The following is a 21,010-nucleotide window of genomic DNA, read 5'->3' as shown; positions in this document are numbered from 1 at the left end:
ACCGCAGCGCAAACACCCAAACTCCCACACCAGCAAAATGAGACAGGCACATCTTCAAGTCATAAAGCAAGCACTTACCCTATTATTACAACGCGTCCCAGTCAGATATTAGTAAATGTGAAGAATTGCAGAAATGAGACTGTTCTTTTTGTTCCCTTTGAATCAATTATTTGTAGGGTTTATTTTTCTTCCTGACTTAACATATACAGGAATATTTATCTAAGAAAAACAAACCTTGACTCGCTTCGAGCATGAGTCCACGGAGACGGAAAAGAATTTAGTTTTGACACAAATATTGTGTCTCATTTTTGTCTGCATTTCTTTTTTTTTTCCTTTCATCAAATTACGTCCAGCTGGACAAAATACAGTTTAGTTATTGCCTCTGTAAGTCAAACAGTACTGGATAGAGATGGAACTAAAGGAGAATCTTTGTGTTTTGGAAAAATCAGCAGAAAAATACAATAATGTTACACAGTGTCTTTAAGGAAACACACACACACACACACACACACACACACACACACACACACACACACACACACACACACACACACACACACACATTATCTATTTATATATATATATATACAGTAGACAGACAGACAGACAGACAGACAGACAGACAGACAGACAGACAGACAGATAGATAGATAGATAGATAGATAGATAGATAGATAGATAGATAGATAGATAGATAGATAGATAGATAGATAGATAGATAGATAGATAGATTATAACATGAGGTTACATTATATTATATCATATGATTATAACATTATAAGGAGAATGCATGAGGCAGCTGATTGAATCTGGACTACAAAATCTGGTGCTCCAACTTTACAAAAAGGAACATCGCTCATAGAGAAAACAGGGAGTATTTAGTTAAGCTGCTGGTCTAAATTAAAGTGTATTCAAGTTGCTCATTCATTTGGCTGACAGAGCAAATAAGATTAGAATTTAGCACCCTGGTCAAAGAACAGACTGCATAATGACCATAACAGCTAGACTTCGGTGAAATCATATCTGTTAAAAATTCTCAATGATATGTGTAGTATTATCATACAAACGCGTGTACACAACTTTACATGCATAAATAAATACAGAAACGCACCCTTTTCTGATTATTTTTTTTCTCCACACGAGCCTCACCACGCTTAAGATCATATATAATGAAATATGTGACGGCAAATGGCGAGGGTGCCTTATCGACTGCTTTGTAGAAAAAGTGCTGATGCTGGTTCCTTTTTATTTTGATAACATTTATACATATAAACCAGTCATATCAGCACGACAATGATGGTATTAATGAAGCCCTGGGTTAGAGAAAAATCTAATTAAGTACTTGGACAGTTGCATCCCCATGGAGGGACACTGAAACCCGGACCTGTCTGTCCCTGTAGGCCTGCCTTTCCCCGGCTGAGGCCTGTCCACATTTTCAGCTTCGCGTGTGACAACCCCCACCCCAACCCCTTGTGATCTTTTACTTCCCCACCTCGATCCCCCGGCTCTCCTCCTCCTCCTCCTCATCTCTGCAAATGAAGATGATGGGAGGCCATTCATCTCACTCCATCGGCCACCACAGTGAAATAAATCAAGAATTTTTTCCCCAAATATAACAATATTTGTATTTGGGGTGGGGCAGACATAATTGATGACTGAGGCTGTGCTAATTAAAAACGGCGGAGGATTCATTAATCTTGGTCAATGGGCTGGGGGATAGTAGGGTAGTGGCTACAGTGTCGACTGGACGGGTGGGGGAGCGGGGTCGCCTCCCTAGTCCTCAATGCTTAGGTGATTTGAGCCATTGTGGAGTTTATTATAATTATGAGGTTAATGGGAGACAGCCATTAATAATCACAACAAAAGTCTCATTGCCGAGTCTCTGGCTCTCCACAACAACACAACTTTGAGAAGCAAACAAGACAATATGGTGAACAGTCATGCATGTTTACTGTCATGTCCTGGCTGGAGAAGTTAATTGCTTTTCTGACTTTGCTTTGTCGAGACTTTTTTTTTTCCTTTTTCTCTATTTATATAATTCATTTTTGTACTGACACTACCTATCTTATGTGTGTCTCACGAACACACACATGCATGCGCACCATTTTTGAGAATTAATTACCAGTGAATGCCTTCCCTGCTTCTGTGCTTGTCTCATGAAAACGATGACAAAACAACTGAGTTCATGAGTGTCTCAGATCATATTTGGACACTTAATTAATGGATGCTTTAGTCACAACACTCTTATTGATGTAAGGGATTTTTCTTGGCTCAGCTGTAAAAAAAAAAAAGAATTCTTCATCGTTAATTGCATGTCTGCATTAAAAAATCATTGCATTTACAGGAGAGGATGGAAAAGTAGGATTATCTGATTGTCTTTCAAATAATGCTATCAATAAAAATGGTAACTTTCTTGAATTACAAAACTGCAACATGTAAGATGACATCAGATCTGATCTGCAAATTAATCAAAGAAACCAATAACGTAAAGAATGACTGATGGTCGTGAAAGTTTTGACTCATTTTATGCGTTACTGCTGCAACCGACACCCAAATCCACGGTTCCACTTCGGGGAAATTGACCAGAAAAGACCGTGAAGTTGATAAAACAAGAGTCCTACTGCGTTGCTGTGTTATTACGAACCAGACAATTTACTAAGTTGAACCTAAGAACAGAGCAGATGGAAATCATCCTCACTCCATAATGCTCTCTACAATTTACAGCTTCTCCTCCACAGAATAATAGCCACCCTGCATCTGGTATAAACAGTGTAAGGCAGAGCATGTGGCTCGGGGAGACAGGGCGGAAGACAAAGAGAAAGAGAGAATTAAACATGGACAGAGAGAGAAAGAAATTGGTGGGTGGGGTAGAAGCAGTGGCATATGTTGCCAAACCGCCATTTAAAAAAGGTTTATGAAAAGACTAAAGACATCCATCTAATCATGGAGTCAAATCATGAAGAATCATAAAGACGTTCACGCTTTGTCGCATCATTGTTAGATCATAAATATGACTGTTTATTTGAGGGAGCCTGATACAAATGCTGAAAAGCCATATGTACGAGCAGGTTATGTGTGTGTGTGTGTTTGTGATATGCACTGTTTCATGATTTGTGCATGTGTAGACTTCCTAATGAATAGTTACAACTGCTTCACACCATTACCTGCATAACTGCAAACACAGAACAAGGAAAATGCTGGAAAGTATCTGCTCTAGAAAATAACGACACAGATGCGTCCTCTGTGCTGTAGTTTTCCATTTAATTCTCCTGCCAGTTTCTCTGAATGCAATATTTATGTTTTCACCTGTCATTTGGCTTCATATTCTAGAAATTAGTCTTCTAGTGCCAAAGTAAAGAATCAAAACATCCATAAGGCTATGTTTTTACCTCCTGAGTCACAGAAACATTTAATAGAAAAATAAGGCAGTGGTTAAAAGCCCCAATTGCAGTTTATGTGTGAAATAAACTGATATCGTTGTGAACGTTACAATGAAGCTTTGCACTGCAAAGGAGTCAATTCAAAATCATACTCTTGAAATCACTGAAGCAAATGAAGTGCAGGTTTATAACCTTACACATGGGGACATTCCGGTACGCCATACGCATGGAGTTTCGAGTATTATCCGCAAAACATGGAAGCCCTCGAATGCAGAATTCACCATGATAAGCACTAGCTTTGCACACGGAACACAAATGGACAGTATATGTAATACTGCGAGTATACTAAACACGCAGACACACAGAGCTCCGGGTCAGGGGGACAGCGGTAGCTCAGAGCCAGCTGTGACCTGCTGGTCCAGGTGCTCAGGAAAACCGCTGTTAACAGCCACGATTGATGATCTAATCAAACTGTCACCACAGCAATCCGCTGCAGGGGAGGGGAGGTTGGGGTGTTGGGCATGTGGGAATGGGTGGTTGTGGTGGTGAGGACTGGGAGAGGGGTGAGAGCAGGTGGGGGGGGGGAGAGGGAGATATCCAGGAGGCCTTGTGCATGCTTACCGTTAGTCCAAATTGAGAGTGACAGTCTCAATAGTGAAAAGGCCTCTTTTTTTTCCCCCTTCTAAGTAATGGAGGAAACAACTCCAGCGGTCTTCCGGAGGATGTCACATAATCAAGGGAGCCCCAAAACACCCCTACACACCCATCTTTCTCCATAATGCCTTAACTCAAGCATGGTGGAGTTGGCTGGAGATGTATAGGTGTGTATTTGTGTTTGTGTGTGGGGGGGGGGACAATGGAGTTAAAATGGATGATGCAGCACTATTTTTGACCTGCAATGAGTAGTTGTTTACAAATATAGAGGAAAAATGTACCGACATTGTTCCCTGCTTGATACCACTTTGTAGCCTGGCTTCACCAATGCAATAAGGAGAATCTGTCCGGCCTCCTTCAGTTCACTTCAGACACCAGCAGGTGTTAACAATAGATAGCCACAGACCAAACAATGCTGTGGACACAACTGGCTTGACCCACAACCAGTAGGAGTAGAGGATGATGTGAAAAAACAACCAATGAGACTGACAGAATGCATAAGGCACAGGCACAGCAAGTGTGTGTGTGTGTGTGTTTCCAAAGCATGTAGTTTGTAAGTAACGTGAGATTGTTTTTTGAATAATTCCTTTTTTACTTTTTACAAGGATCTGTTTATATCCCATTAAGACTAAAAAACTACTTGCATCTCATACTTTGACAAACCAAACCTATAACCCTGTTTTGATGGTTTCACCTGCTCTTGTTTTTGTTTAGCTATGATTGTTGGTTACGGTGACATCCTTTAATCAAAGAAATATAAGTCGATTAAAAAAACCTTAAAATACTATTTCAATACTATTTAATTATTATTTTTGTGAATGATGATGTTTTTAAATTTTGTTGCTTCAAAAATCTAATTGAAGTGGCAACCCATTGAGAACAATTATGTTTTTAAAACCGATTATTATATATCCGTCTCAGTGCATTTATCGTTCAATTAAGAACTGAGAAGCATCCCGAAATCAATTATTCCATACACCTCTCGCGTAATTTTTTTTTTTCTTGATTTTGCAAAGACCCTCAAAAGACATTGTGTTGGTGAATTTAGAGATAGATCGCACCTTTTCTTTGTATATTATTATAAGATGAAGTGAAAGTTGAACCCTTGCAACTCAACAATTACCACTTTAGATTGTTTCTCTATTGTAATTTGATTATGTCACAGCACAAAGAAGGCAAGAGCAAATAAAGATTCAGCGAATGAACTGTCAATCTGCTGACAGTCGATAATATGTAGTCCAAAAGACAATAAGATGAACACTGCTCTCCACCATTTTGGTGCAAAGCGAAAAGTTCGAGAGGTCATCCAACTTAACAGAGGCCTTGTTGATCGTTGCCCGTTATGTGTGTGTGTTAATCATCTTCCCCAGGACATATCCACGACTGCTGCTTGCTGGTCCAGCTCGCATTAATTTAATCGCTGCTCAGCTAATTCATTGATTAATTGGTTCATTAGTGATGCCTGGCAACATCCATTTCTGCCATGACAGTCTGATGTTTCAATAGAGGAGAAAAACAGGCTGGCAGTAGCCCAGTTTTTTTTTTCCACAGTCCCACTGCACATAATGCCTGACCATTGTCAACAGCTAGCCACACAATTGTGTCACTGTATAACTTGCTGGTTTGGGGGCCACGGGATGTGAAATGAATATGAAGGTGAACTGTGCACATTCTCTATTCTTGTCTAGTTGAGTAATGTCACTTGGGTTTCGGCGTAGGATGACATCATTCTTGGGAATGGAAAAACTTCAAAAGATGCAATGACTGGTGGATCTGTGCTATCGCGATGAGGTAGATGCTGTCGGGGGAAGACAAACGACAACTACAGATTTATTCAACAAGTCAAGGTCATTTGGCTTACAACTGTGGGACAAGCTGTCCATAGCTAACTAACATCATTATTAGTGATATGATCTTGTAGGGCCCTGCTGCACTCTGCAAAAAGGCACTAGATAGTAGAGTGACCACAACAACGTGCAGCCATGGTGAAAAAGCTGATTTGACAACACTTGCCAAATGACATGAGGCACACACGGCCTCTGACCTCTTGACCCCAAATGACTGGTCTACATTCATAATTGGGATTTTCCTCAAAGTCGCTGTTAGCAAGCAGTGGTAAGTTTTTTACTAATGAAGAGTAAAACCACAGGGGTGAACATTTTAACATTAAAGTGTGTCAGCAACATGCTGCCCTCACATTCCCTACCAACAAACGCACACACTCACACAATTCTGCACCATATGCCCATGACAAGTGCATAAAAATCGTTCCCAAGTGATAGTGCAGGCCAACCCATAAAAACTTAATGCACCTAATTTTCCAGTAATCAAACTTTTATAGACTGTGATGGCTTTTAAACTAACAAATTTTAATTATCGCTTAATTTTAACAGCAATATTAACACGATCCCTCATTCTGCAAGTGTTCATTCTCCATGAAATATTGAGTAGGGTAAACAGCAAGTCGCTATCCGCTGGCTCTGGTTCAGACAAGTGGCCAACAACACTAAGGTGAGCTAGGGGTCACAGAGGCCTGCCCAGTAATACACTGGGACTTTGTGAGCTGCAAAGACCTCAGGGAAATAGAGCTTGTTAAGTTCAAATACACAAAATCAGCTTGCCGATGTTCCAAAAGGTTACTAGACAACATGTTGGTCAGCAGCTATTTGAGGCATGAAGTCAGTTCATTTTATGTCACCCTGATTTTATTTTGCATTCGATTAAATTTGCATTATAACAGTATTAAATAACATATAACGTGAATATCCTCGGTTACTTTGAAGTGCCCCCCCCCCCCCCCCCCCCCCCCCCCCCCCGTCTGCCTTCCCAGCATTTGCCTGCGCTAATCACATTCCTGCTTACAGTACCAGGGAGTATGGGATGTTATTGACTGCTGCCCTTGGGTGGCTGAAAACTAGGCCTTACCACCCAACCACCCAAGACAGAAAGACAAAATGCTGACACAGGCAGATAAGGAGAGGGGAAAAAAAAAGGAAAGATTAAAGACCAGATTCATTATCAATAATTAAGGGAAAGGATTTATTCTAATGAATTAGGGATTGTCTTTATCTGCTCTTTATCTCCCGATCACTCGGCAAGCACTCCCTTACCCACACAAAAACATGTGCTGCACACACACTATTTTTGTTTGACTTGACCCCTGCCTGCTCTGTGTGGTCCATATTGCCCCCATGCTGGTTCCAGGCATGGCTCTTCCGCCACCATTCTCTCTGACCAGCGAGGATGGTCTCGGCTCTCTGGGCTAGGGCAATATGGCTGCACTGTGAGGCATGCTGGGCCGTGGCTGCGAGCCTAGAGCTTGTCCCTGCAAAGCCAGATGCCCGCTCAGCTGAACTCCTCCCCTGGCACAGTGACTTGACCGAACGCAGGAATGTGTATCGATGCTATTCTGTGTCACTACAACAGACAAATAGGCAAACTAGGGAAGACCAATCCAAGGCCCGACCGAAATTCTAGATATGGCCGTTATTAAATACTTACGACATACATACACGGATCTCTTTCAGGACTATTTACTGCACTGATGCTTGAGCTGCCCCAGATCAGGTTAGGCACCAAGTTAGGCTATGCAGTGTGTGTGTGTGTGTGTACGTAGGTGTACGTTTTTGTCTTAAAAAAAAAAAAAAAAAACTAACCCCAGCTTACTGTTCTGTATATTTCCTGTGCATCTTGTATTTGCAAGTGTTATTTGCAGTGCTTATGTCCTCTATTGTAAGTCGCTTTGGATACATTTGAAATTCCAAATGTAAAGAATACAAACTTGATCATATGTACCACGCAACCTAAACCACTACTAAAAAACACAGTTGCTACAATTATCCTCACCAGGCCCCCGCAACAATAGATATCATTTTCTGAATATAATACTATTTTAGCAAGTGTTTCTGGTCCAACCTAACTGACTGCTAAGGCTTTTGGTAATTAAACACTGAAATCGTTCTCTCCAGCAGCTTGTATCACACATTTTTTCCCCCTTTTTTTACTAAAACAAATACATCTTTCTTTTTAGTTGTCAGCACTCTTGTTTTAAGAGTGATGAGTGTATTAGTTCAAGGAGTTTATTATTACAAGCATGAAAATGGTCGGCATTTTTACAATTACCTATGAAAACAAGTATGTGAGACAGGTCAGTTGTCTTTTGGCACACTGTTTTTAGAGAACTAATTACAAGCAATTGAGGCAAGGTCGCTGCCGTCAGTCATGCTCTCAAGTCACTCCCTTGTTTTTGAAGTGTCAGTGTGGCTGCTCAGGCAAACACACACACACACACAGGCAGGCACACACACACATGCACACACACATACAGACATATACAAACACACACACACACGAATCAAGGTTTAGCGGCAATAGGTAAGGAAAAAATATATCATTGAAATGAAACATATCTTAGCAGTTAAATATGTGAAATGTGTTTTCATGGCAGAAGCTGCAGAAAATGTGTTCAAACAGCAGCCTTAACACATTTTTTTCCACTTAACTCTATGTGACAAAATGGTGGCGACCCTGTATAGAATATGTAATTCAATATTGCAAAAAAAGTGTGGAATTTATTAACACTCCATATAGAGAACTGTTGGACTGATTTTTATATAATGATCTTTGTTATAGTGAGAACAAGTCTAGTATACATTGTGATTAAAACATAAAAATGAACATGTATTCACTTGGATTGTAACAATCATGAGATGACAGTGCTTCCATTAAAGGAACTTGGAAAAAAATGAACTTGGAATTTTGTAGACAGATATATGGCTTCCCATTAAATCTCTTGTCTGTGCACATTGTTACAATTACAGTCATTGTAATATTTCAGAATTCATTACATCTTTCCCGTATCTTAACAATCCCAGGTGTATTTACGGGGGAACATATGGTCCTAATAAGTTCACAGCTAAAAGAGCAAACACATACACGCCTGCACAGACAAAAGGACAAAAAGCCCTCATCTCTGCTCAGTGCCTGCAGTGAGGAGGGGTGGTGTGACTGAGATGAAGACCTAGTTGTGTCACTTTATAACAGTTCAGCTCTCTTTTTCTCTCCCTCTTTTCCCAGTCTGTCATCTTACCCATCCTCCCTTCTGATTCTTACAGCTTTTTTTATTTCAGTCATTTCTGACCAGTATCGCTACAGTGCTCAACAGTCATTAGCATGAACTATAGATGATACTTAAGTCGAAGGCATTATTTCTCACCTGTGTTGCATCAGAATAAAACACATGGATTCACATATTTTGCTTAGATTTTTGTTTCACGCTCTCTTCTAGGAGGAAGAATAAGAAATTTATATTTCATTATATTTCTTATTCTTCCTCTTTTCCACTATTATCTATTACTGTTATGTTTTTACTTGAAACTCTGGCACAACAATTTCCTTCGGAATTAATAAAGTTGTTCTCATCTCATCTCATCTCATCTCATCTCATTTCAACACAGAAAAAGAACAAAATCCCAAAATGTCAAAAATGGACGTTAATTAGACATGGGTAGATTGACTTAACTAACTAGTTATCAAGCCTACTTTCAAAATTAAAGGCATTTTCAGCTATTTAAAGCACCTGTCTACTGTACAGACAAAAGACACCCAAAATAACGTGCCTTTTTTTGAGGCCCAGATGGATTTGCCTAAGTGGAGCCCAGCGTAACCTACGGCTAGACAGGTCTCTTCCTCCTGTAACTCCTCCTCCTCCTCCTCTCTTTCTTTGACTAACAGATCTCCCCAGAGTTCTAAAAATACCAGGTGAACAGGGCCGTAGATGGTGATGAAACTGCCTCTCTGACACTGTCCCACTGCAATCCATCTCTCTGCTGCCTGCCAGCCAGCCAGCATATGTTTGCAATTGGCTCCCCCCAACAATCCTCATCGCCTCTCATCTCACCCCCCTCACTGGTCCCCAGTTGCTGGTTCAGATACCCCTTTCACTCACTCACACGCACACACACACACACACACACACACACACACACACACACACACACACACACACACACACATACAAACATGCATACGCACGTTTGCTTTTCCCTATCTCTTTCTCCCCAAGCTACCGTCCCAGTCTCCGGGCCTGGGCTTTCAGATCCAGTGCTGTTATCAATCACTGAACCCACACTGTCAAACAGGAACAGACCACTCATATGCACACATAAAGAAACACACACGCTTTCTTTCGTCCCTTCCTTCTCCCCTCTGCCTTTCATCCCTGCCCATCACACTGCTATAGCCATCTCTGTCTCTTCTCTTCTTTCCCTTCCTTACCTTCCCTCTTCTACCTTCTTTCCTCTGCCTGGTCTCCTACATTTGCCCAAATTTGTTCCAGTTAATAAGCCCTCCCCAATGACCTTGTGTTAATTAAGCTGCACTGTGTTGGAAATATGATGGTTAATTAATGATGAGATAAATTCTGTCTGCAGGACTGTCAGAAAATGATGACACTGTGTTTTACAGGTTTAAATAGAACAAACCTTGTGGCCGTCCTCCATCTAAGTGTGCAAGGAATGAAGTGTTAGTGGGATTACGTGTGTGTGTGTGTGTGTGTGTGTGTGTGCGCCCACACGCTGGCAAGCATTACTTAAATGCGCATGAATGAATCTAATAAAAAGAATAAGGGAGGGGGAAAATAATAGGAGATAAGATAGAACCTGCGATACAAAAGTGACACTTGACACTAGTTTGCCAGTTGGCTGGCTTTTGGTTTGTGTATGCATATACACATGCATGTTCATATATATAAAAACATGAATAGAAACATGAATGTCTGTAAGCAGGTTGTAAAATGTGCTCACACAGGAATTAAATGCATGTGATGCCATTATATGATGTGGGACTGTGTTTTATGGCAGAAGAGTGAATTGTATTCAGCTAAACTCTATAAGGTAACAGACAGACCATCCAGTTCCATGTGAGCTCGTCCTGTGGCAACGTGTCTTCCCTCGGGACTGTTTCAGTGGATAAACTAAAAGCGCAAAGGATTTTTGTGGGACAAATTTTCATGAAATGGAAATTGGCTAGCAAGTCCAGGAATACCATTTTGTTTCAAACTAAATTCACTTATTCTGAGCATGATTTCCAAGTTCAAAAAAATCCAAGTGTGCTCTAATAGAATTGCTAACACGGCCTAAAGAAGCTTTACTTAGAGATAAGAGCAACAGAAAACTTGTGTCATCTTATTGTTATTTATCGATTTCTTTGCAACTCTAAAACCCCTTTTTTTCTTATTTTCAAATCTTGCTGTTACTCTTACACTTTCACAAATACAGTGGGATTACAGTAACATGCCAACAGAAATATTTGCGCGTTATCAAGAATTTCCTTTACAAGAAATCCAACTTGGGTTTAATCTGTCTTGAAATATGTATGTAACTTGAAATGTGCACATTTGTATTATGTAAAAAGAAACAACATTACCTGTCATCAGCGCTAACTAATGTCGCTTCTTGCTGCTTATTTACCATAGCAGGAAATAGAAAATAAGGAGTGTGTTTTCATGTAATAGAAGATTTTCCTACAATCCCAAAGACTGAATTAAATATCTGATTTATTAATTTCCTTCTATACCTCAAGCTCCAAATATGTAGATGATGGATCTGTGGGAGAAAGTCAATAAAGCTTCAAAACACTGCCTATACAAAAAACACATGACTTGTATTTATTAAGCTTATTTCTAACACATACTGTAAAAGGAAATTTTACCGGCTGATCAAAAACCAAAAGACAAGAAGCACCCTTTTATTTTCACAGCATCTCAATTCAAGATTAAGCTATCAATCTATCTAGCTATCTAGCCAGATAGACAGATATATTGATAGAATAGATAGATAGATGCCGAAGTAGGATAGACAGACAGACAGACAGACAGACACACACACACAAGCCAGACAAACAGATTTATAGATAGACAGATTCTTGATTTTACATTTTTTTTTGTTTTTGTTTTGCAACATGCCTTATTGACCGACTCTGTATTTTACATTTTCAGTCAAAAGTGTGTCACATTTTTTTCCCCGTGCTCCATCGTTTCCTGTATTTTAATGCAGAACGTCACCAGAGAGTCGCTGCGCAATTCAAAGGGCTAAAACAGCATCTCTAAGCCCTCGCGTTTTCTGATTTGAATCATTTTTTTGCAAAGGTATTGGCACCCAAAGGCCATCAGTCAAGGTGGACATCTAATCTACGGAAAACATGGCCAAAACAGTGTGCGGGTCTGTGTGTGTGTGTGTGTGTGTGTGTGTGTGTGTGTGTGTGTGTGTGTGTGGTACTGGGCATGTCACAGATATGAATATACTGTGTGTTACAAACTATGAGGAGCCAAAGACTGCCGAGGAATGCTTCTAACTATCCTTGGGTCAAGGTTACAACAACAAAACATACGGTTGAAAGAGAGCTTTGAAACAGTTGAGGATATGAGAATTTGTTTCTATCTAATCGAGAAGAACAGCTGACAGTAGGAATTTAGTTGATAATGTCTGAGAGATGGAGAGGCATCTGCTCAGACCGCTTACTTCCATATCTGAAGCCACTTGTCATGTCCAATAGCACACATTGTCAAAAGTATCAATTTGGTTGTGGAGTAATGAAAAAGTGGGTCTGTTTCTATTTTAGCGGCTCGCTTGACAGATTGAGAGGTGTTTAACGTCTCTTTTTGGCTTGTCAGACTTCGGGGGAGAGGGGGGGGTCCATAACTTCATCTCCTCGTCTTTCTTTCTCATGCGCAGACACAACAGGAAGGGATGGGTGCCCGCGCGCACACACACACACACATACACACATACACACACACAGACAGACAGACAGACAGCAGGGCTCCATATCTGATAGACGGGGCCAAGCTGGAGACATTATACATACACAGAACACACATAGAAAGACAGAAATGGTAAGAGAAACACCATTTGTCCTTAATTCAAGAGGGAGTGCAGAACACAAGATAAAAGAGAAAACCAGATAAAGTTTGTTTGGGGGCTGGCTTTGGCTTAAAAGCCTGCAATGCTGCACAAGATGCTGCGTTCATGTTTAAAACGATTACCAAACTGTATGTCTCACTTTAGGATCCAGAACAATAAAATACATGGCATTAAAAATCGAGGACAGAAAACTCCTACCTGAGTCCAATTCTACTAGCGATGAGTATTGAATATTGAAATAAAGGTCAAAAGAGCCCTAATTATGGTCAAGAAACAAACATACGCCCTTATAATTAAAGGGATGAAAGAGTTATATTTTCATTTTACCTCTCTTTACGCTGCCCAACTCCGTGTTTTCCAAGTAGGTGGTTGCTGAGGTGCTTTTTCATCACGAAGGCCCATCTATGAAACACACAAGGACAGAAAACATTGCTGAAAACATACGAATATCATCGTGAGAAAGGCTGTGCAAACTCCATCCCAATTTTAACCGCTGTCATTTCGTGCCACCAACTGTGATCTTTAAGTAAAAGAAGAAAGCATAACTTTAATTCTCCCTTTCAGCTGTTCAAGTTGCGGGCATGAATATTATTTGCTCATTATCAACAAACTTTAACCATTCAATGGTGTTTTTTTAAGAGGAAGTAAAGCGTGTTAACGCTGGTTCAGAGTTCAATTTTCAGTTGGCAAATAACGCATTCCGGTTGATACTTGAGATAATTACTAAGCGTATCCAAATGTAGCTGCATTTTTTGGTTTGGCTCATTTTTTCCCCCCCAAACACCTCCAACACTTGTGGTGGGCTGATTTTCACTGTTCATTTTAAAGGGGAGGGAATTTAGGACAGAATGAATAATAACAACATGGCTCTCACTGCGGACAACTCTCTTCCCTTTGTTCTCACCCAACAGCTGTTAAAAAGAATCAGAAATTTCCAAAAGCGCACCATCGGTCTGGTATATCTGGTTCCCAAAGTCCGAGTGTGTTTGTTGTTTTACAACGTCGATAGACGGGAGACTCGTCAGACTGCCACATGTTGTTCATCAATGTTGAGCACACAAATGTGCACAAGTGCCTGGATTTTGTATCTGCAGTGCATGCACTGGCATGCACGGTTGAAAATACTGAACTCCACGGCAACCGCAATCTTCTGACTTTGTCAAGGGATCCGAGTTTACTGTGTCCCCTAAACAGCATATGAAAACATAATGAATGGATGACAGGACTAACTACTCAAACATCCTCGCTGCTTCACGAGTGTTTTCATCCCCTGGCCTTTTCATTTAGCACCCATCACTTCCCATTATTGTGCAACTGAGAGACAAAGACCACATCTGAGAGCTGAGGATGGAGCTACATGAAAGAGGCCGAGGGAGGGACAGTCATGTGGTTGGCACTGTCACTGCACACACTCAGGACCTCCTATATGACGTTCCTCCCATTTCTTCTTTTCTGGTGGTTTTCACTTTTCCCTCTTCCGAGTAGATCATTATTCTATTTTCTCTCCGGCAAGTCTGTCTGTATCCCTCTGAAGCTTTCGCCATAACTTAAGGAGTCAGTCAATCACAGGGCGAAAGCATAATTATTTCACCATTTATGTTGCCATGTCAGCTATTGCCCTTCTCTACCAGGACCCACCCTTCCATGTTTGGACATGGACACCCCCCCACATCACCCACCACACACACACACACACACACACACACACACAGTGTCCTCCATCAAGGCCCCGAAGTCTGTCATCAAGGTCCCTGAGGCCAATGCTAACTAACACCATCATATAAATATTCAAACTGCTACACTGTTTTGCCTCGTTATAATCACTCTACATTTTCTCAATCCTCTCTAACTCAATCCATCCACCCGTCCAGAATGTTGCCTTGGAGTCAAACTGGGAGCGAGCGTATGACTAAATCTTGTACACTCCAATCAGGGAGAATGGCAAGATCAAAATGTTGAGCATCTTTGGCCAGCTGGAAGTGCCTCTGACTGACGGCATCATCTATAAATAAACAAACAGCATAATTAAGCTATTTCTGAGTGAGGGGTGCTAAAAGAATTTATCAATATATTTGAGAGAAAAGCGTGGGCCTTGGAAGACTTCTCATGCGCTTGTTTAAGTCATTGTGTTTAGACATGAAGAAAAAAAAAGAGCTTGCAAACACTTCTGTTAATTATGTATTACAGCTGTCCTTCATAAACCTAATTACAGAGTGCTGAAAGGCAACGGGGCAATTTGCATATGCGCATGAAAGACAAGTCATATGCAAAATATGATTTTAATTAGCATTCTTTGATAGTAAGGGGTACAAATCAAACTGGCATGTTGTGAGATTCTCATCGCTCCCTCGTTTTTTTTGTGTGTGTTTTTTTTTTTTTTTACTGGAATACCCTTTACTGCGGCAGGATGGATAATGCCCTGTGGATGCACCGAGCTTGGGCACAGCACAGGAAATATACAACAACGGTACACATTAAAATCAGACTAAAACAGAAAAAAGTATCTATTATAATACTACTACTACTAATAATAATACAGTTAAAAATAAGTCTATACGATACTCCCCAACAATTTCTAATCATGCTTGGGTAACATGAAAGGAGAACATACAGACATAGTGATGGAAAAATCCTCCAAATTGCTTGTTATTTACTAACACAAACATACAAAAAAAAATGCCCTATTTCACTATGAAGGGGACAAATCCATTTGTTTAAGGCGGTGTGTGATCAGTCTCCTTCTTTTGGTGTGTGTGATCATCCTCAGCTATCCAGGTCAAGGCCTCAGCTTGTTGTCCCCCTGCCTTTAGCTGCATCATCAACTCCAACTATCAGCCTTGATGGTTATTGTAACAAAGGGATACTTTAACATGCCATTCATCCATATCAATTGTCTTCCCCCCATGAATTGAACTAATAAGGCTGTGCCTCTGCCCTCCAGGGAGGCTCATAATATCCATTTCAGATATGGAGAAAAGAAAAAAGAAAGACAGAAGCTGTGGTGTTTCACGTTCGACTTTCCCTTCAGACTAATCGGCGCGCCACAGCTCGTTAGGTCCGTGACGTGCCGGGGCTTTACCGATAAGCAGGGGAGACACGGCTCAATTACCCACAGTTACAATCTTTCTCTCTCTCTTCCCTCCCATAGCCTGATGATGAAGAGATAACATGTCAATATTTGATACAAACAACTTCATTTGACTAATGGTGTTCCTGGATAGGCCCATCTACAGGTCCGGAAGGGGTAGCGTATCTAAGAAGAAGCCCTCCAGGAACATTCGGCTTAGACTTACTGAAAGCCCAACCCCCCGATTCGCACGTGCCCGTTTCTCGCAAAGGCATATCGGGTATAGAAACAGGTCGGACGTGACATAATTTGCCAACTTTTGCAGGACTTACTTTTGAGGTTTAGATTATCTCAACTGAAAAGTGAAAGAGCACCAAAGCATTTTGGTGAATTGTAACATTTCTTCCCCGCTGGCGCGGTGGTTAGCGCTTCGGCCTCACAGCACAAGGACCCTGGTTCGATTCTGACCAGCACTTTCCGAGTTTGCATGTTCTCCCCGTGTCTGAGTGGGTTTTCTCCGGTCCCCTCCCCCCCGCAGTTCAAAAAGATGCAGCAGGTTAATTGGGAAAAATTGCCCCGAATGGGTGAGTGAATGGTTTTCTGCCTTTATATGTGGCCCTGCGATTAACTGGCGACCAGTCCAGCATGTATTCCGCCTCTCACATGACATCTGGGATCGGCACCCGCTTCCCCCGCAATCAGGATAAACAGCAGATGATGGATGGAAAAAAAAAAAATCCCCACCGGACCATCAAGGTCCAAGTCCATACAATTGTCACCCCTCGATATAAATCAGAGATCAGGTACTTCGTCAAAGCTTATGTACACTTATGGGGTTAAAAGAAAATGAGGCTGCATTATGGAAAGCAAACTCAATCTGAAAATAATAACTTTACAAGAGAATTGTACATTATTCAAGTTTTTTTTTTTTTTTCAAACATCTGTGTTGTTCAGGACTCCAACAGTTGAAGTGTGCGAACAGTTGGCACTTTTACATATCGTTTTACTTTATCGCAACAATTAAACATTCAGTTTGCCGCCTGCTGTGCCCGCAATACCACAAACACAGTATAGGAAAAGCTATGAGGTGAAAAATGAAGCTCAAGTCAAACAAACTTTCCCATCCTGATTGGTTTAATGTTAACAGAAAGGCCATTATGAGAGAAGTTCCAGATGGAGAAACCGTTCATCCCTCAACAGGCAAAGTTGCCAAACCTTCGGGAAGAAGAGAGGTACCATGGGAGGAAGATGAAACGGGGGGAGTGGTGAAGTTCTGAGAATACGCTTCAGCACTTTTTGAGGAGAGGCACCGCACTTACACACAAACCCTACAGAGGTCTGCTGGGTCCAATAGAAGTGAGTGTGTGCATGCTCATCCACAGACTCCTGTGCCAGTCGTAATGATGGTCTCCACCTGCTGCTTTAATGTCACAGCTGGATCACCCTCTATCCCTCACTGACTCTGACTGCCATCAGCAGCAGGTAGCTCCGCTCTGCACACACTGCCGCCATATCAGTTTCCTTCACTTCTCTTTACTTCCATCATCCTCCTATAACTCACATCCTCCGTACCCATCTGTCTCTGCAACCTCTTTGCTCATCCTTCTTTTATACCTCCTCGAGGAGGTACAAAGTTTCACAACAACTGCTTCACCTTACTCTTTGTCCCTACGGCTTGCTCTCGCAAATTCATTTTTGCTTATTTATGTTTTGACTTGAAAAATGTAAAAAAAAAAAAAAAAAGGATTGATTTATTCACTTATTTTAATATCTCTGTCAGTCTGGGACTTCACACCGGGTTCTATAGGATCATCCTGCTCAGTTACATCTTATTATCCTTAGCTATCCTTAATCTTATACTAAGTCATTTTGCGCATGATAATGAATAAACAACTAAATAAATAAATATATAAATAAACAAAATGAAATCAAATAAAATAAAATAAACCTGTTTAGTATAGGGGAGAAAGCAGAGCAAAGAGATAAGGACAGCCAACGTCTGACTGAAGTATTTACAAGTAAAATGATTATTGCCGAAGAATTACCTTTTGGATTAAAATGTAATAAAGCATACATCAAGTCATCTTTTAAACAGGCATTGACTTCAAGAATAATATTTTGGACAGCTTTCGAGATAGAAGCATTCTGTATATATTTACAAAACCAACAAACTTCCGTGTTCCTGTTATATTTTATATGCCAGGTTATCTCCATTTGCCACAAATCCTAAAGTGAAAAAGTGAAGAAGCTCCAACTGATAGTAAGAGACAGCTGCAGCAGAGGTAGGAGGGCAGGAGGAAGATGTTTCAGCGCGGCTGAGAAGGTAGCAGTGATTGTATATGGACACTGATGTTATCTACAGTGTGAATCTCTTGGATATTTTGGGAGCAAAATAAGTTCAACCTTTTGATGCACGAGTTGCTCGTTGAAGTAAATTGTCTTTCAGAAAGCCGGCAAGCCTATTTTGATTACATTTGCATCATTATGTTTATTTTACATTTATTCTTTGATTTTACGTCTACATCATTGCAGGCTGAGTGCTTTTCAGGACCCCACTGCAACCACAGCCACTGCTGCATAATATATTTTCAGCAACAACTAATTCATTCTTCTGAGTAAACATAATGTGTTTTTTTCCTTTTATAAACAAATCTTGAAGAAGCTTAAACCTGGAAGTGAGCTGACATGTCTAATCTAAGAAGCTGTGACAGGCAGGTGAATTGACAGAAGAAGAGAAACCAACACTTGGCTGACAGCAACCCTGGAGTACCGAGACAGCTGCCGACATGTCAGACAGACAGATAAACAGACAGGAACAAGAAGACGAAAGATAAGACATTTATTGATAGACAGAGCGACTGGCTTCTGGCGGAGACACAGCTTTGCAGACTCTGAGAATAAGGACTAAGAAAGGAAGCATTCTGCTGGAAGGAGTCTCAAGTCTGAGTCAAATGGATGATCTTCAAGAAACAGTAGATGGGGAAAAAGGGTAAACGCGGCGTCAAATTTGCAAATGTGGAACAAAGGTGGTGATAGAAGGAGAAAGAAAGACCCGCAGGAGAGAAAGAAGGGAAATGAATGAATGGGAAAAAATCATGACCGAGTATCCGGATAGGCAAGGGGCAAATGTGAAGCGGAGAGTGAAGCAGTGGCACTCGCAGTTTGCGGTGCTGTCGCTTTGTGTGACGGAAGCTAGAGGTGACTTTGCATCAATATTGCTTGGGCCTCTAAGAGATCGTCTTATGGAAACATCCCTGTAATGTAACAGATATTTGTGGGGGTTAAATAAATAAATAAGACAGCCAAATTGATTTTGTTTTTCTGCTTGTGCTAAAGTAAAGCAAGCACTTGATCTATTCTAAGATTGTCTTGATAAAAATAAAAGAGAGGCAAAGTGTTTCAGTGACGACTGATCAATGTCAATCCTTTCAATGAAACAGACATGTCTTATTTATGATGCTGCCATTTGCGCACGCCTACCTGCATGCACAGGTTTGTCTGTGTGTGTGTGCTTTAGCCATAGAGGAGGTGCATTAAAAGCTCACTTTGCTCCTCCAAAGGGGTTTTTGGATCATCTGCTGAGGTAGGTGATGGGGCTTGACGGATTGATTGAGGCAAAGTTCTCATCGACAGTGGCAGCGCCCCATAGAGTTCCCAGCTCCAGTGCACACTGTTCCATTAAAGGATCATTTGGAGGGAGAGCAAGTTCCACCTGCACTTATGCAGTGCACAACCTAATGTGAGATGAAACACACTTCTCCGAGCTACAGAAAAAGGGGGTGTAAAAATGATAACGAAAAATAAAAATCCCGTCCCTTCCCAACAGTGCAGTTCCATCTGCAACGGAAAAGCGATTGATTAAGTAATCTATTATTGATATCATCATCTTCATGTGCCAATGGCAGTTTGAGTGTAACAAAGCCCAGAGCTCTCAACATCATAGCACTGTTTGCATATTATGCTACTCAGCTTCATTATATTTTCTAATTAACCGCTTTAATTTGGGATTTAAATCTTAAGTAAGGGGAGCAACTTGAAAATGCTGAACAAGAAAGAATAATACTTTATTTGGTTTGAAGATGAAAGGAGAGGTGTATAATGAATGAGATACAGACATTTACACAAAAGCTGGCATATTGTGTAGAATCAGCATTAATACAGTTCACTTTTATGTACAAAAAGAAGGAACCGCTATCCACGGTGAAGACGGTACATGCAGTGTGAAATATTTTATATAAAACACATACCATACTAAAGTACTGCGGTGTTTTGAAGAGGTGAAAAGGTCTCGTTTTGCACAACAAAACAAAATGAATCAAAAATGCCGGTTGTTAAAGGCTGTTAGCTTCTCCTGCTAATGCACCTCTCTCGCCTTCCTTCCTCCCCTTCCTCTCTGCAGTGCAGTTAAAGATATGAAAAATATATGTGCTTCTACCCCTCTCTCCTTTCCACTGTGCCGTGTTAAATCATTAAAGAGAAGTCCTGCTCATTATCTCTCTAAACAAAACTTCTCTTATACCAAATAAATCACCGTTGCGCGGCGCAGCTAACAGCCGTGAAGGGATAAATTACAAAGCGCCTCACTGGCAGCGTTGGTATTTTAAAAAGCTTGCTGCACAATTTCTATGATGTGCTGTAATTTGTAATTCAGGTTTCCTTATGTTTTTAAGGTTTCTTCAGGTACGTGGTGTATTCTGAAAAGAGAGTTGACGGGCCGGAAATAAGGAGAATAACAAAAATAATACAGTACTATTAGGCTCGTTTCGGCGCTAAATCTAGAAACCAGCAAACTACTTTACATCATAATTCTTTGAACGTGGTTACATTAACTAAACAAAATTATATCCCTACCTTTGTGACTTGACCAATAACATCTGAAAGGGAAAGTATATGTTTGGACTGAAAGTTAAAACTAATGCAGACCTGAACAAAATTGCACTATAGTATAATGTAATAATATCTGGAAATCAGTTTTTGTCCGACACAGT

At 40.7% G+C, this 21,010-nt stretch overlaps 1 protein-coding gene across 3 annotated transcripts in view; it reads right to left on the bottom strand.

Moving 5' to 3' along the window:
- The window catches only part of znf407 (zinc finger protein 407), a 138,406-nt gene that overhangs the window by 63,910 nt on the left and 53,486 nt on the right, over positions 1-21,010 (bottom strand). For all 3 annotated transcript variants that reach the window (XM_086154599.1, XM_086154601.1, XM_086154600.1), the window contains one exon: positions 13,283-13,357. In XM_086154599.1, the coding sequence (XP_086010725.1) occupies positions 13,283-13,357 (75 nt within the window). The remainder of the gene's footprint in view (positions 1-13,282; positions 13,358-21,010) is intronic.

The sequence above is a fragment of the Fistularia commersonii genome, chromosome 11, assembly GCF_037954325.1.
Source record: "Fistularia commersonii isolate RoL2024-O1a breed Wild chromosome 11, RoL_Fcom_v1.0, whole genome shotgun sequence".
In the NCBI taxonomy this organism is placed as follows: Eukaryota; Metazoa; Chordata; class Actinopteri; order Syngnathiformes; family Fistulariidae; genus Fistularia; species Fistularia commersonii.
The sequence above is the reverse complement of the archived record's forward strand: the minus strand, read 5'-3'. Positions and strand labels throughout refer to the sequence as shown.